The following is a 17,327-nucleotide window of genomic DNA, read 5'->3' on the forward strand; positions in this document are numbered from 1 at the left end:
CTACATTCAATGGGTGCAAATGTGCAGTCATTTGGTCAACTGACTATAGATTAAATACTACATTAATACCTGCTTTGTAGTGTTTAGGTGTAAGACCTTACATTAAAACTGTGCTATTAACTCATTCACTGCCATTGACGGCGATAGACGTCAAAAATGTATTTGAACTATTTCTATTAGTTTAAAATGTTTTCCACTTTTGTTAACAAGAGTATGAAAACGTAGAATTGTTTTAATTGTACATTTAGAACAGATATAAAATGTTTGATTAATCGTGAGTTAACTAGTGAAGTCATGTGATTAATTACAATTAAAAAAAATTAATCGCATGACGCCCCTAATTTTTTATCTTTTCTTTTCTTTTTTAAATCGCGTCAGGCAATTTAATTTTTTTATTGTAATTAATCACATGACTTCAATAGTAATACATGTTAAACTAATAGAAATAGTTCAAATGGATTTTTGTTGTCTATAGCCGTCAATGGCAGTGAATGAGTTAAAGAGAATAACAAGTAATTAAGTATTGTGAAATAAAACTACAAATAAATAAATCTACTCCTTGCAGATGCCCGAAATATACATGAATAATGGAAGGATAATATGAAGGTGTTGTCGGAATGTCATAAAAAAAGATAGAGAGATGGAAAGATAAAGACTTAATTGGTTATATTCATTAGATTTCTGGAAATGTGGATGGCTGTAAGTATTCCAGATCATTTAAATACATTTAATAAAATGTTTTTTTTTAAGTGTTTTGTTGCTCTATAAAGTCCTGATTATTTTTTTTGTTACAAGCAAAGTGTGTCTGACTAAATTTCCTCGCTCAACTTTTAGGAAAATGATCAATTACTGGATGATCTGCACTATTTCCAAAATAACTGTTGCCCAGAGGAGTTTTTCACTTGCATGGATGTAGCTCAACTCCCCATAGCTGATGCCAACATTGTTCTTCTTTGGACAGCAAAGTAGTTGCAAATCAATCAGCCAAATAGTTCACCCTGTTTTTCGTTGAAAAACGATTATAATCACCTTTATGCAATGCACAGAAATCTTAACAATCTTCCTTCTGTATGCAATTAACTATGTATATTTTTTTCTGACTTTTATGAGACGAATTGGACAAAGCAGGAGGAGGATCCCTCATCCTGCATGAACTCAAACAGGAAGTGGATCTCTGTTCAGAATTGACAAATATTCCATGAAATATTGTGTTTGTGCATGGAAAAACAGGATGACCAGTTATAAATAGGCTGATAACAAATATGGTCACGAGGCCTTCTGTCCAGATGTGTCAAGCAGGGACAGGACCTGAGCCATCATCACCATGGAGATATGGGAAGAGGATACTGCTTCTTTCCAAAGGAGGATCTGGGGTCCAGGTTTTTAAAAAGAAAATATGTGGAGATGAGCCATTTGCAGAGGAAGAGCAGCTGTTGATAAAATTATTGCATAAATATAAGTGATTTAAGCTCCAGTCCTGCATTTTCTGTAGCTCTTGTTATCATCTGACCCTGGGTGAAAAGCGGTGTGCACCCTGGTTGCCAGCCAATTGCAGGGGCACATATATGCAAATAGCCAATGACGCTCACTCATACATATGTTCTTCAATCATCATAGATAGATAATAATGCTATTTTTTACATGGTATTTTAAGGCTAAAAATGTCAGTAAAACGTAAACGCGAAGGAATCTCCTGCCACAAATGCGAATGAACAGAAGTTTGCGTTGTTGGCTTGCGTAAAACTATAGAACGTTTCCTAAAACCAAACCTTGCATTTTGATTGCTGTAGTTTCGTCTGTAACACAGCTTTTATCACCAAAGGAGAGGCTGAACAATAACATAGGCACAAGCTGATTAACAATCGGATGATCAAATCATAAGAAGGAAGACGATATTACTTTGAAAAGACGAAAAGGAAGTTGAATCATTGTTGCGCTCTTGACTGCGTGGGAAAGTTTTTCTCTGGAGAAGAGTCCACACCGCCTCTCCACGCTTCACAACCCACTCGGCAGAGGGACAAGGTACCGGATTCAGTTTGCTTCTCAACTCTGGCTTCGACTCTCTTTGTTCCGCTTCGACTGCGACGAACCCTTGCGGAAGACCACCACCGCGTACGACTCGGAGGATGACCGCGGCCCGTTAGTTGGTGTGGGTGCAATTTGCAAAAGAGTCAACCAAAGAGAGGCAGTGGTCGGCCGGACTTTGGAAAGACTTTGAGCGGCTCCTCCGCTGCTCTCTATCCGCCTCTGAGGCCATGGGCTGCGGTTTGAGGAAACTGGAGGACCCCGAGGACAGCAGCCCCGGGAAGATCTACTCGACGCTGAAGAGACCTCAAGTGGAGACCAAGACGGAGACTGTCTACGATTATGTCCTCCTCGACTTCAGCTTGGAAGGTAGGCTCTGAACATTTATTTATTTATTTATTTATTTATTATTAATGTATTTATTTATTTATTAATAAAGTTAAATTCCCATGAAGTAATGTAAACTAGCATGATAACTCAAATGGGGACCTGGAGTGTTTCTCTACTGCAGACAGAAATTCATCGCAACTTTATATTCATATACTTTCTAAATTCTAGTTATTGATCGTAAAACGGCCGCAGGAGGGCGGCCGATAATCGGTCACCGTCGCGAGTACTTACCTATACCTTAAACTTCCAGTCTCATTTTAGCTATACCTTAAAATGAGACTGGAGTCGGTAGTATCACAATTACCAGTGCCTCAATTTGAGCCAGGAAAAACCTTGAACAAGTAAGCAGGTTTTATTATTGACACCTAAATCTATACAATAACCTTGTACACTTAATAAAATGTGTTGATATATGGACTTGTCAATCAAAGCAGAGTAGATCTTAATAGCAAACGTTTGCGCATGACACTCATTGAAAAGGAATGAGGGGGAAATAATTGTATGCATTATATATATAATGGGCAGATTAATCAGTAATTGGTCTTTTTTTTCTGCCAAAAATCGGCATCGCCCTCAAAAAATGTATATAGTATTTAATATATTCAATCGAACCTACTTCTTCTAATCTTCGTATCTCTTTGTAAACGTGTACTCTAAACATGTACGGCACTACACTGCCTCTAAGGGCCACTGTGCGCACAGCAGGAAGAGTATGTACAGACGCTCCCCACCTTACGAACGAGTTACGTTTCGGACGATCGTTCGTAAGGTGAATTTGTTCGTAAGTTGCTTCAGTGCTATATTTTGTATTATAATTTATGTTTAAAGCCTATATAAGTATATTGAAGGTTTATATAAGTATGTTTAAGGCTTGTACAAGTAACCTGCATTAGTTTGTACTGAAAAAAACTTTTAATAAAATGGAGAGAATACGTACAGTACTGTACTGTACTGTACTACGTATGTTAGAGAGAGAGAGCGAAAGACACACACACAGTATGTACATGTACGTAATAAGATAAATAAAATGAAGTTTAACTTACTTTTGGAAGATGTATTCGATGCTTAAGGAGATGATGGAGGAGGAGGAAGAGGAGGATTTTATATCATGAGAGATTCTTCGTCGTCGCTGGAATCGGCTTCAACAGTTATTTCCTGCTTCATGGGGACCGGCGTTTCTTCCTCCTCCTCCTCGCCACGTTGCTCAGCCTCCAATGAGCTCTCACAGCACCAATCGTCGGTATTAGCGGCGGAAAGAAGCACTACGCGCAATACAAAATCTAACTTACAGCATTTCTTTCCGAACATTTTTTGACGTACTGTACGCGCAGAAATGTTCGTATGTACCGTTGTTCGTAACTCGAATGTTCGTAAGTAGGGGAGCGTCTGTATTTATTTTCATCGATTGTTTTATATTGCAATCATTCTAGTATATTCTTATTGTATTTTGTTACTAATTTATTTTCTGGATGTTCTTCGAAGTTCTATTTAAAGTTGAGTTCTTAAGGATTCCAGGAACTTTTTATTGTCGTACCAACACACGTTTTCAGTCGATAAGGCACGAAATATGACACCTGAGGTCCCAGGTTAGCCTACAAAATCCCAAGACTTGTGAAAATAAAAATAGGATTAAAAAATAAGATAAAATAAATATGACCAAGAGATAAAGGAGATGCTTGTTCACGGTAAGAATGTGTGCAAAGATGCAGAGCAGCAAAGGTGTGGCTGTAGCTGATTAAAAATGGCTTGAATTTCACATGATATTTACAAGGTCATATTGTTCTTGACAAAAAGAATAGAGTGTGTAAGAATAAAGTGTTCAACGTGCTGGGATGAATGAATGTGCATGAAGCTATAATGGTAGTTTTGAGTAGTTGAGTTTTGGTAATTGAGTAAATACTAAGTTTTGAAATCAATGAGTAATTGTTCTTATTAATCGTGATTTCAGTATCTATCAAATAATTGTTATTATTGGTGTTTTTCATATGTGCCCAGCCCATGGCAGATCGGATTCCCTAGTTTAGGTGACAAGAGCTCATTTTCTTCCCAGCAACAGGCTCCTTCTTTCAGCTGATGCAGAAATAGGTCAGGGAAGGTTTTTCCTGCCGAGGCTAGTACTTGTAGTAATGCACGCACATGCACACGCACTTGCATGTGCAATCACACACACACACATACTTGTGGGCATGTGGTGGTTATGCATTACAATGCAAAAAGACACCTACATTGATTATGGAATGTAATTTTGGTTGTGTGATAATCCGGGAGGCTCATCTAGTTGCCCCCCACCAAGGGTAATCCCTTCATGTGGTCTTCTGGTGACCCATTTGGAAGAAAATGGCGTGTATAAGTAGTGAATGGGAGATCATCTTGTCAACAAGCAGGCAGACACAATATGAGCAGACAAGAGCTTCAAAGCTGGCGACTGTTTGTTGTCCTGTACAACTGTTAGAATTTCGGAAAAACAGAAGTTGCTACTTGCAGAGTACTCGTGAGTAGATTGTCCATTCAGTCCATCAAAATAGTGTTTTATGTGACACTGGTCTGTGGCCCAAAAATGTTGGGGGCCACTGTCAAATACTCCAACTTTATTCTTGTTGTAGTTTTAATCTATTTCCATTGACCATAATAACACTTTGTGAAGTTTCGCATGGTAGTAGTTGGTTATGATTAACAGCAAATTTCACGACATGTCTATGGTATTTACTAGGGGTGTGCCAAAAAATCGATTCTCATAAGAATCGCGATTCTCATTTAGTATGATTCAGAATCGATTTAAAATGTCCCAAAATCGATTTTATTTAAATTATTTATACTGTCTTGCCCTTGTTTGTGTGTGTCTTTATTGGGAGCACTGTTCATGTTGTACACGATTTGGCCACTCAGGGGCAGTGTGGTTCCGCTCGTTCTGATAAACTGTTAAGTTGTAGCCACATAGAAGCAACAAGTCATGATCAAGTTATTCCGATAAAAAAATATATATTTTTTGCAGTGTAGGATGTTAGGATGCTTCTCTGTATATATTCCTGAAGCGTTTTGTATGAATAGTCGTTCTTTTGAGTGATAAAAGTGCCACGAGTAGCGCGCTAATTAGCATTAGCGAGTCAGACTGGAGTAGATCATGACAATTCTTTGCATATCTATAAATTGAAGCAGAAATCATTGTCAATCAAATACATTTTAATCTAAAATTGTTCTGAATCGATAATCAAAATTTCCCCAAAAGTCAAAGAGCATTCTTTGGGTATTGTATCTTCGTTGACGCGCAGTTGTCAAAAACTTGGACGGATGCTGTGGACCAGGTCCAAATTCTATGCTATCCCGTCCTGTCACAATGATATAAAACCAATAGAACTTACACCAAACAGCACCATCTGTGCCTCCGTATGTGCCCGCTAGATTAAAGCCACGGTATCTGCGGCAGCCCATTCCAGTTTGGAACCACAATGTGTGGCTGTTTTGATGCTATAGAAAGCTCACCGGACTGAAGTAACTTCACAGTCGAGGGCTGTTGGCAAGGATTTGTCTATTTTGAGGGTAGCTTGGTTGCTACAGAACCAAAAACTATGCAAGTACGTCCACTTTGGAATAAATGTGATCATGGCTGAGGTGCACCTGGCGAACACATGCCTCACAAATGCAAATTTTCCTGGAGTGTTTTTTATCCTTCTCATGTCCACAAGTCTGTACAAGAACACACGGAAACGATTTCGCTGTGAGGTGCATTTGGTTCGATGTGCCCCTGTTTCCTCTTGGTGGGTGTATAATGGGGCCAAGCTATGGGAGGATGGGTTGAATGCGGAGATGGGCTAATTGCCGCTTGTCCGCATTCAAGTTGAAAGTTAAGCGTTTGACAGTTGTGATCACGTGTGTCCTAAAAAGGCTTGGTGGTAGTGAGGAAATCAAGTCCAGATGTGGGTCAGGTAGCGCTCATCACTAAAGAAAGACATTAAAAGCAGATAAAATAAAAATTAAAAATAAATTAATTAGTTGCTGTTCTTTGTTGTAATTGTTGGGTCATAATTAAATAGAGAATGATTTCTGTCTAATTTAACTTTGAGGACAACACCGTGTACAAAGTAATAAGGAACCATATTTGGCCATTTAAGCCAAAATTAACACCTTTACGCCACACACCTCAGACAATAGAACCATGCAATTTCTCTTAGCCAATCAGAGAAAAAAGATATAAAGAAAATGTCCTGAATCCTTACTATACATCAAATTATAATGTGTTTGGGACTATTAGAGACATAACAGAAGAGCTGACATTCATCTGCTGTTGTTGTCATCCACTGACACGTTATCCTTTGACACATTTAATTCTGCAATCACACAATTACTGTAAATGTTGTCAACACCAGCATCTGTTGTCGTCATGTTTAAAACACAAGTTTAAATCATCCCCTGACCACGCTCATTGCTCAAAACTTTTGTATCTCAAATAATCTTTCTTCATTGAAATGAATGGAAATGCCATTATTTGGAGAGAGAGAAAAAAATTGTGACAAGGAAAAATGGCACTCTGTCTGCAGTATTGTATTTTGTAAAAAGTAATGACACATTGTAGAAAACTGAAAAGTTTGCGGATCCTGATGTCAAGCTTCAATCCCAATTGACATTGTGGGTAAGTATTATATTGACAGACATAATAAACAGAGTTTTACAACTAAATGACTCAGCAAGCTGCAGTAATATTAGTCTTTTTTTTAACAGAGAATAAAAAAACATAATGCTTTTGAATTTTGTCTAAAGTTGGCAGTTTGCTCCAACACAGCAAAATCGCCAGTGTTAGATTAACACTGAGAGCTAGAAAACTGTTTATATGTGTCCACACCAATGTTGTAAATCTGACACTTTTCAAAGTGTTAGGTTTTTCACACTTAATTAGTGTTACTCCAACACTGTATAGTGTTAAAAATCTCCACTGGTAAACACTGAGTAGTGCTGAAAGTACTCTACACTAGTGTCAATGTTAAACGTTTAATTCTGCCAAACTACATGTAACTCTGCTTATGAGTGTACTGCTCTAGTATCGGTATTGAAAATTTAACTCAAATTAAACTTTACTCTGGTAAATGGTTATTCTGATTCTTTATTATTATTTCAGGCACATTTTATTCTCCACACTTTTTACATGTGCAAAAACTACCACATAATACATCTGATTTACATCGTTTAAATTTCAACTTGCTTTAAAAATTCATGCCATCTTGGTTACATATCGTCTGATTCCACATTAATTACTGTATTGGCACAATTTAAAGTTAAATATCAACTTTTTTCCATTTATTTTCAATGGGACTAACATTGAACTTTTTCTAAGTCCCACTTTCCACGCCCACTTCCATGCATACAGCTTCTCATCATTAGCAGCTCTCTGATCCTGTTCTTGTCCAATAACCAGGAGGTCGCAGGTTTTAGAATCCCACCTTCGACTGTATATTGCAAATGTATCCATGGCTATTTTGTTAAGTGATTACATGCTAACCAACTGACTATCACAGTTCCACTTCTCTATCTGAATGAATGGAAGGTACTGCATGCCTAGGTGGCGCTATTGAGTGATTATTTTTTGGTGTGGGCATTTTTCCATTGGTTATCATTAGTTCTACTTTTCCATCTAAATGAATGGAGGGTACTTTCAGATAACACTTTTCCATATAAATTTCAACTCGCTTATAAAAGTGTTCTTCATAAGCATTCAGATTAGCATTCATCTATTAGCATTCTGCATTCCCACGCAATTTCTGCATAAATTGCACTTAGTCTACTGTAGTTTATATAGCATTTTTCCTCCTTACATGGCCCTCAATGCACTTTACATTTTGACTACTGATGACGCGGGATCAGGAGCAACTGGAGGTTCAGTGTCTTGCTCAAGGATCCTTTGACATAGTCGCACTGGCCTGGGATCGAACCCACACTCTCAGAGTCTAGAGACTACCACTGAGCTACACTGCCCCAACAACAACAACAACAACAACTGGATGTATCACTATTGATATGTCGACAGTGCGCTGGAAAATTGTAAAGGGTGTGGTCAATTTAACTCTCAAGGTAGTGCTATTCAGGTTACACCCAACATCCACCACAACACTCAAGGAAATTTACTCTGACAGTATAAAATGTGTTAAAATAACGCTGCTTACTGCATATTTGATCGAACACTGTAAATTTAACACGGACAGATTTGTTGTGCACCATTTACTGTTCTAATTCAAATTTTTGCTTGTAACTCAAGACAAAAAAAATGTCCGAGCAACAACTCATACCTCAAAAAACTGGTAACGCAAGCCCCTTGTAAGTCAAGGCACCATTATTGACTTTGGACACCCACTGATTGTTACAAACAAACAAACAAAATCAAAAATGTCATCCTCTACAGGTAGTATAAAAGCAAACGTGCAGATTTGCAGTACCTTCAAAGGTGGAATATTACTGGAATCACTGGTACATGTTAAAATGGATAGCTAGCTATACACCATAGGTAGTCTGTCCCATTTATGAAAAATCACATTCATGTGTCAGTCATCGTTTCCAGGGATGAATGCGGGTTTTCTATAATCCCTGTCTAATCTGCTCATCTAACGGACCTCGCTGGATTATATCTGATTAAAGTCAGGATTTTGATTAATAATCTGGAGGTGATTCGAAGGCCGGCGCGCGCGTGTAGATGTCCGTCATCGCTAATCGACATTCTTAGGGACGCTCTCCATCTTTGCTGAGTGTCTGATATGGAGATAATGTCATGTCATCGTATAAATGGGAACATTAGTGAGGTTTAGTGCTTTCAATGATCATATTAGCATTAGACCCCATTGAGTCTGTTTTATTTGATATTTTTCTCCCCTGTTATTTTCAGGCCTTTTATGGGTTTATTTTTTGTGTCCTGAACTTTCACAACCCAAAGGATTGAGATATTCTTCTGATTCTCCTAGCATCATGGTGAACTTTTCATTTGCCATCCTGAGTAGCTTCTTGCCTTGTCTATAGTTTGACATATTAAAAGTGGAAATAATTTTTTGCAAGTTTTTTTTTTTTTTAAGAAACAAACACATTTGGAACACTTTGTGTAGTTTCTTGATCCACTTCTCATTTGCCAACAAGATTGATATGTAATCAACTTGTTTTAAAGCTAGTGCTAGCATGCTAGCAGGCTAAGGACAAAGGGTAGGGATGAAGCTATCTGAAGGGAAAAAAGTGATTCAAACAAACATATTAATTATTCTTTTACTATTAGATTGTATGCAACTTGTAAATGTTGAGAAATATCAGCGTTGTGTGGTTTTAACAGAGGTGTAAGTCACATATGTGTAAGTATATTTTCAGTGACCATGGCTGGGCAATTACTCCAAATGTAATCAAATGAAGCCCGCTACACACATTGTATATTTAAATAAAAGACGTGCTTCATGGACTTCAAGTCAAAGCCAAGTTGAGTTTCATGAGTTTGGCCTAGCAAGTCGAAACAAACTCATCAAAACGGACTCGAGTGGAATCGAGAATTAATCATATGACTAAGCATGGACATCAACGTTGTTACCTCTGTCCACTATATGTCACTTTGGTTTCCTGGGCTGCTTGTTGCCAGGCAGATTTCTCCTCTTCATGCCTTCCCTAATGGACTCATAAACTCCATCTTGTAACTCCTGTTTTCTGCAAAATAACCCCCTACCCCCTCAGTCCCCTCACAAGACACCTCTTGTCAGACCCCTTAAGTAGCCCCCCTTCTTCACCCTCCACTTCCCCACCTCCTATCTTTTTAGCTTTTCACCCTTTTTGCCATTCTGCCCAGCCTTTATTTTGTCCTTTCACTTTTTGTTGCTGTGAACAGAGGCCTCAGTGTGTTGGTGACAGGGCGAGTGGCAGCGGGATGGGAGGGGCTGTTTCCAATGAAAACACAGTATGTGTGTGTGCGTGTATTTCATCCTCAAGGGACGCGTTAAATACGGCCTTGTTGCCTGTTTTTCCAGAGTGACCCTTTAAGACTTTAGTGATCCACGTTTAACTTAAATGGAAGTAGAGTCGTAAAAGTAGCAGCTAGGGAATGTTGTTATTTTGTATCTGCCGTAATCCAGATTGGAATGGATGTTTTGTCCCGCAGGAATGTCAGTAAACTGGAGCCGTGTACTTCTGCGGGTTTCTGGTGGTCTCACAGCTGTGCAGTGTGCCCCTCAATAGTTTACGGGCATTTTCACAAAAGGGCCATGACCACGTCTTATGCGCCTCATCGTTGACACTGACATCGACTTAGAGACGGCACGCTAAATTCAAACAAAGGTTTATACAAGGATGTGGTCATGCGGTCACAGCAGTAGCATTTTAGCTAACCCTAAACCAAAAATCCACAATATAGCAAGGGTGCTAATCATAACCCCAAAATTTCACTGTACCGGGCTTTAAACCTGGAGATACTCTCAGTACGGTAAACGTAATCTCGAATGACTTCATGTTTTGACGTTTCTTATTGTTCCTAATAGCACGAGTTAACCAACTGGTCCTGTCCTCCTCGTTGGTGCAGGTAGCCGTCCCACCGTGCAGTACGTGTCATCGCTGGCCGAGCTGCCTCAGGCGCTGCAGCCGTACTACACGCAGGGTTACGTCCTGGCCGCCCTGCACCCCATCATCCTGTCCGTGGGCCGCACGCGCTCGCTGCCCTTCAGCCTGCTGTACCGCGCCGTCCTGGCCCGGCCAAGACTGAGGTAAGCTGACGCTCTAAAACTCTGCAACTCTACAACTCTAAAACAAAAATCACGTGCGCACTCAGCAGCAAACTGTCGAGTAAATCCATGAATGATTGATAGAGCCAGCTGCATATTTCATGCAAAGCTATGCCAGAAGGTCATGCCGGCGAGCCAGAAGAGCCTGTCTTGTTTGTCCCGGTTTCCCAGACTGAAACAGTGATTTCTATTGGCTGGAAAGACACTTGACAACATCCACCAGCCAATAGTGAGAGGAGGTTTCACAGGTCTGCACATATTATCAACGTGAATATTCATTCAGCTTTAAATCAGTATGATCAGATCATGGCGTATAAGGGCCACATACAACTAATATATTTATATTTATATATATATATATATATATATGTACTGTATATATATGTATATTAGAGCTGTCAAACGTTTACATTTTCTAATCAGATTAATCACATTTTAGAATTTTGATTAATCATGAATAATCGCTTAGTAAAAAAAAAAAGAAGGCTTTTTTATCACAATTTTTCCCCCGCCAAATTTGAAGAGCACCGGTTATGTGTTAATTCTTTTGACATTTAATGTTAGGAGGACGTCTTCAACATTTTTTGACCCACTTAATTACTTGCATAATTTAAAATGGGAAAAAAATGACCCCAATATTTTGACATTAACAAATATTCTAAATGTGATACGCAAGCATTTATTAAATGCTTTACTTCAATGCACGTAATTATGTTTATTGCTAAAACACAACCTGTGCTACCTTAAATGTAGCCAATTGCTGTCACACTAAAGGATAAACTATGGTCAAAATTAATCTGCGATTAATCTGCATTAATTCATGATTAATGCGATTTTTTTTGATAAATTAATTAGTTAATGCTTTAACTTTGACAGCACTAATATATATATATATATATATATATATATATATATATATATATATATATATATATATATATATATATATATAGATATAGATATAGATATAAGAGGAGGTAATATTCTGAGGAAAAAAAAACATAATTTCATGAGAAAAATCTTATATATTTACGACATTACAAATTGGCAAATTTGCAAGAAAAAAACTGACAAATATACGAGAAAAAACTTGCAGTTTGTGACATTAAAAAGTGGCAAATTTGGAAGTGTTGTCCATGTAGGAATCTTCATGTTATATAGCTCCTGGTGGACAAAAGCCAGCACTTTTTCATTGAAATTGTTTCTTACTCTGCACATTTAGTGCAATTTATTCAGTAAATTACTTACTTACTTATTTTAGAGGTTTGCCCTGAAAATGAGGGCAGGGAATCATTTTTGTCGTAGTATAATAAGTTACACATTGTGTAAATGTTTAATTTCACTGAGGCTTTAGCTTTAGTATTTTTTTCTTTTCTTTTCTTTTTATGTAGTGGACTTAAAAATGTTCTTGTACGATGTATGAACCATCAATAAAATGACACGTTTTTATCTATATGTAAGACTTTTAGTCCAGTAAAACACTGTACTTTAGTGGACCATCAGAACCCGGGTGGTTCCATAGATAAATAATTTAGAAGTACAGGATACTGAAGAAAAAAAAAGCGGTAGGATGTCTGTACCCCATTTCTTAGGCTGGGGTTCGAATCGCGGCACTGGCCTTTACCTTGTGTGCTTCTATGTTTTCATTGTTCCAATAGGTACTCTGCCTTCCTCCCACATTGGAAAATGGATGGATGGATGTCCACCAGTTGCCTTGTTTAAAATTCTGTTGTTTTTTTTAAGTCAACAGACGGCATCCATGTGTCACAGCGTGCCCGTCCTGAGGGTGGAGGAGTGGCCGCTACCCGGAGACTCGCTGACGGGCGACATTGTTCGGGCGCTCATTGACAGGGTGACGACAACAACTTCCACTCTTCAAGTTCCTCAATCAAGGAAAGTTTTTTTAATGCAGTGCCATGGCTCAATATAGTTTGGCTGTTTCTCCTAAAGGTGAACAGCAGCGCCCGCGGGGGGGTCCGTTTTGTCGGCTCGGTCCTTCAGCAGGTGAGCGTGCTCAGCAACGGCAGCCGACTGCACAGTCCGAAGAGGGCCTGCCGCTCGCCCCCACACTCTCCCCCTCGCACCCCACCAGGGGACCGGGAGCTGGAGGAGAACACGTACAGTCCTGGTGAGACACGGTCAATCTCTCTGGTTCTCCAGGATTTGCACTCATCGGCATTAATTCCTCTTAGACATGCGACTTCTGGTCTTCTTCCACTCGTGGGCTCCGGGTTGCGCCCCACTGGATTCATTGTCCTGCCAGTACCACCAGGGGGCGCTGTCCATGCGCGTCTCCAGGAAGGGCCAGGTGGTGAGCGCCCTGGAGGCCGACTGGCTGGAGCTGACAGCGGCCTACTACCGCAGAGGCTGGTCACTGGTGGACTCCTTCGTCTACTGGGACACCCCGAGAGGTGGGGGCCCCGTCCAATCGCCACATCGAGCCATTGTGCTGTTTGTTCAAGAGTCATAAAAGAGGGATTCACGCATAAAATTCGCCACTTCCTGTTGTGACTCCGGCTGCAGCCTCCTGTTGTCCGTCATGTCTATTTTTAGTCGCCTTAACAACCTCACTTCCTATACTTCTCACATGAAAGTGAACTCAATCTGAGGATTTTTTTTTTTTTAATTGTGGTCTAGATTTCTTGTGGGTTCAAAGTGATGACAAGAAAATGATTGTTTGGGTTTCAGGCGAGCCCGTGCCACGCTCACTGGAGGGCCTTTTTGTTTACGAAGAGAAAAGCACCGCCCCTCCCGCCAACGACACCATTGTGGTGGAGCAGTGGACCGTCATTGAGGTTGGCAAATTCGTTTCTCATAATGAGTGGCATCACTGGAAGATTCTATTTCTTACGAGAACCACACTCATTCTGCTCTTCTACATGCAAAGCGGAATGATGTTATATCATCACATACAAACAACCTTATAATTTTATTTTCTTGGATGTAGGCAATTTTTATGTGAGTGTATACACTCCTTGTGTTTTTGTGTCTGTCTATACAGGGCTCCAGTGTGAAAACAGACTACGGGCCGCTACTTCACACTCTGGCGGAATTTGGATGGCTGCTGACGTGCGTGCTGCCCACTCCCATCATACGACATGATAGGTAACAATGTGCACATGAATACAGTGTTCAACCCGTAATTAAGCACTATCATACATGATGGAGGGATGTTGTACTCTATCATGCCACAAGATAGCAGCAAAGTAAAAATAACACATCAACACCATGCTTCTTGCATGTACACAATCGTGAAACCATGTTTAAAAAGTTTATTTTATAAGATTTGTACCTAGATTTTCACCGGACATTCCAGACCCACCTACAATAGTGTATCCTCTTCAATGACCCAAGGTTCAATTGAACTTCAAAACTGAGCATTATTATCTTTGTAAAGGCAAAAAATTTGTCTGCAGTTTTCATTTTAGTTAGTTTTTATTTCATTTTGAGTTGGATTTTGGATTAGTTTTCAGAATGGTTCTGTTAGTTTTCATTAGTTTTAGTTTCAGTATTAGTTTTCGCGTATTACTTATAGTATTATAAAAGCTCCTGTTATATAATATATAATAGCTCCTAGTCACTTCCAGAGGTGGCAAATCCAGGTCCAGAAAGTAAAAACCCTGCCACAGTTTGGCTTTAGCCATTGATGCTAGCTAGCTCTCTAGCTAGCTAGCTCTCTAGCAGGTAAACGAGCACCATGGGAGCTAGCTAGCTAGCACATGGGGCTAAAGCCATACCGAGGCAGGGTTTTTACTTTCTGGACCTGGATTTGCCGACCTTATTCCGATTAATATCGAAATAAATATACTTAAAATCACATTTAAAACCATCCTCAAAGGCTTGTGTATTAAATTAATTACAAAAGACTAAAAGAAAGGACATTGTCGCTATAATTATAGTACATAAAATGTATTTTCAGTTATTTTTCATTTTTTAAATAACAAAATACAATAAAAACGAAAATGCTAACTAAATTGTTTTTGAATTTTTGTTTTATTTTGTTGTTAGTTTTCATTATCTAAAATAACCTTGCTGGTGAGTGGTATGTACAATACGCAGTACTTCTTTACTAATTGTTGTCTGTTTACGCATGTTAGCGATGGGAATCTGGCTACCAAGCAAGTCGTTTTTCTTCAGCGGCCTGTCAGGAGTCAGGCAGCGGCACAGCACAGGAACCAGGTGAGAAATGTATGAAAGTCCACACTGCCCCCTCGTGGTCAAATTGGATTTGCAGCAATAACTGTAAAACCACGTTACTGTGGTTGTAATCCGCAGTAGTGTACATCATTATAAGAGCTGTTTTACTATTTCTAACCTCTTTAACTAAACAAGGTAATCAAGTACTAGGAATAACCATAATAATAAATATAAATGGGTAAAATGAACATTATTGCTGGATGGGCAGACCCTAATGAGGGCAAAGAAAATGCTATTGAAAACAGATGAATGTCTTGAGGTTACCTGATAATGGAAACGAAAGGACACTACGTGACGATATGCGCAGGTTCTGTCGGTGCACAGCGACGTGTCCAGCCGCTCCGTGAGTCGCTCCGTCAGCGGCGCCGCGCTTCGGCAGGAGCTCTCTCCTGCGGCCGGTGGCATTGGCGGCTTCCCGGTGTTCGGGGCGGGATTCCCCAGCTCCCTGTCGCACCTGGAGGAGGGCGGCTTCGACCAGGAGGAGGGCAAGGCCGAGGTGACCTGCATGTGAGCGGACTGACGTCATGAGATTCCCAGATGGAGGAAATCCACTTCTTCCGTGGCCACGAGCCTAAGAGAACTCTGCACTTTTTTTGTCTTGAACCCAAGCCATATCGAGGACATATAGAAAGCCGTTAAAGCATTTGTTCAAGAGCCAGCTTTTGGTCCATGGTCTAGTACATTCTTTATTTTCACTAGTAGGGCAAATTTTGCATCGTAGGTCAACTATAAGTTACTAGTGAGGTGAAAATGTGCACTACTAGTTAGGACAAACAGCCTACTAGTTACATGGACCTTAAAATAGTTACATGGACCTTAAGCTGGATATCAAGGATATTTAATGCTAAAACATCTTTTGGTGGGCAGCAAATGGACCGCATTCCAGATTTAAAATAGCTCAGAATCTCATTTTATATGGGTCACTTGGGTTTGGAAACAGAAAAAAAAATGGCCATAATTATAGTTTACCATCAGTCTGATGTGTGATCTCTTTTGTGATTCGCCCGTCTGCTTTTTCCAGGTGTTGCCTAGCAGAGGGTCAATTTTGCTACAGTTCTTCAAATACATTTTGTATAAATGTGTAGTGAACTTAATGAGTACCAATTCTGGCACAAAGTTGTTTTTTTCTGTGTTCTTCATTATATCTTTTTGGCTTATCATCACTGATACCTTTTTAAAACGATATATGCAATCCAAAGAATATATTGCACACAAAGTATGGAGCGGGATTGATGTGATTCCATATGGACAAGAATTTTAGGTCAGTTTCCACGTTGCCAAACCATTCAAGCTTCGAGGTCCACTGCAAGCAGGCAAGCCAATTGTTTTTGTTATAAATTAGGAAAGCGAGTAGCTGCTCTGCAGGTTTTTATTTATTGGTTTGAGACGATTTATGCACAAACATGTCAAAGTAATTTCGGTGTTCTTTTTTTTCCCTTGTGACTTTTGATAGGACACACTCATAGAACACATTTGCACTAGACGGACAAAAAAAAAGGGAGAAAGTATTGCAACCATTTTGATTTGAGTGGAGTTTCTTCACCTTTGCCTTCCCTTAAAGTGGAATTTGTCACAATATGTCCACATAGTGTGCTATGCTTCCAGATGGCAGCCATGTTGGCTCAGTCTGGCAAGATGCCATTTCAGACATCTATATCTCTAACAGTATTAATAGTATGTGTGGTACTCCACTGAATTGAGAGTTTATAGATATTAAAATCATAAGTCATGGTGTTTTAAAGGACTACAGCAGTATTATAACAAGGACAAGATTGTTTATATTTGTAAATCTAAACCGGCCAACTTCAGTTATGTTGCTATTATAATGGAAATACCATTTAAAATTGATGTATGGATACTAAACACAAGCATTCATTCCATTTTCGTTTTTGAGTTGTACATTTGCTTCCATGTATGGATAGTGTTTATTGAAACAAATAAATGTCCCCATTATTTGTCAAAGTTTCCATTTCTGATTATTACCATTTTCAC

At 39.3% G+C, this 17,327-nt stretch overlaps 1 protein-coding gene across 1 annotated transcript; it reads left to right on the forward strand.

The window, feature by feature from the left end:
• Positions 1-1,138: 1,138 nt before the first annotated feature.
• On the forward strand, positions 1,139-17,300 carry rftn2 (raftlin family member 2). The gene is made up of 9 exons (XM_077580524.1): positions 1,139-2,394; positions 10,940-11,120; positions 12,882-12,990; positions 13,089-13,266; positions 13,331-13,549; positions 13,827-13,933; positions 14,140-14,243; positions 15,236-15,317; positions 15,643-17,300. Exons 1-9 carry the CDS (start codon positions 2,256-2,258, stop codon positions 15,844-15,846), a joined length of 1,323 nt encoding a protein of 440 aa, XP_077436650.1. The 5' UTR covers positions 1,139-2,255; the 3' UTR covers positions 15,847-17,300.
• Positions 17,301-17,327: the final 27 nt, after the last annotated feature.

Source organism: Vanacampus margaritifer, chromosome 11 (assembly GCF_051991255.1).
Source record: "Vanacampus margaritifer isolate UIUO_Vmar chromosome 11, RoL_Vmar_1.0, whole genome shotgun sequence".
Taxonomy (NCBI): domain Eukaryota; kingdom Metazoa; phylum Chordata; class Actinopteri; order Syngnathiformes; family Syngnathidae; genus Vanacampus; species Vanacampus margaritifer.

What these genes read in the sequence shown, in the direction of transcription:
- rftn2 (XM_077580524.1), top strand. Translation starts at nt 2,256, where the DNA reads ATGGGCTGCGGTTTGAGGAAACTGGAGGACCCCGAGGACAGCAGCCCC. An exon ending in GGAGAACACGTACAGTCCTG is followed by an intron (nt 13,267 to 13,330) that starts GTGAGACACGGT and finishes AATTCCTCTTAG; the next exon opens with ACATGCGACTTCTGGTCTTC. An exon ending in AGCAGTGGACCGTCATTGAG is followed by an intron (nt 13,934 to 14,139) that starts GTTGGCAAATTC and finishes CTGTCTATACAG; the next exon opens with GGCTCCAGTGTGAAAACAGA.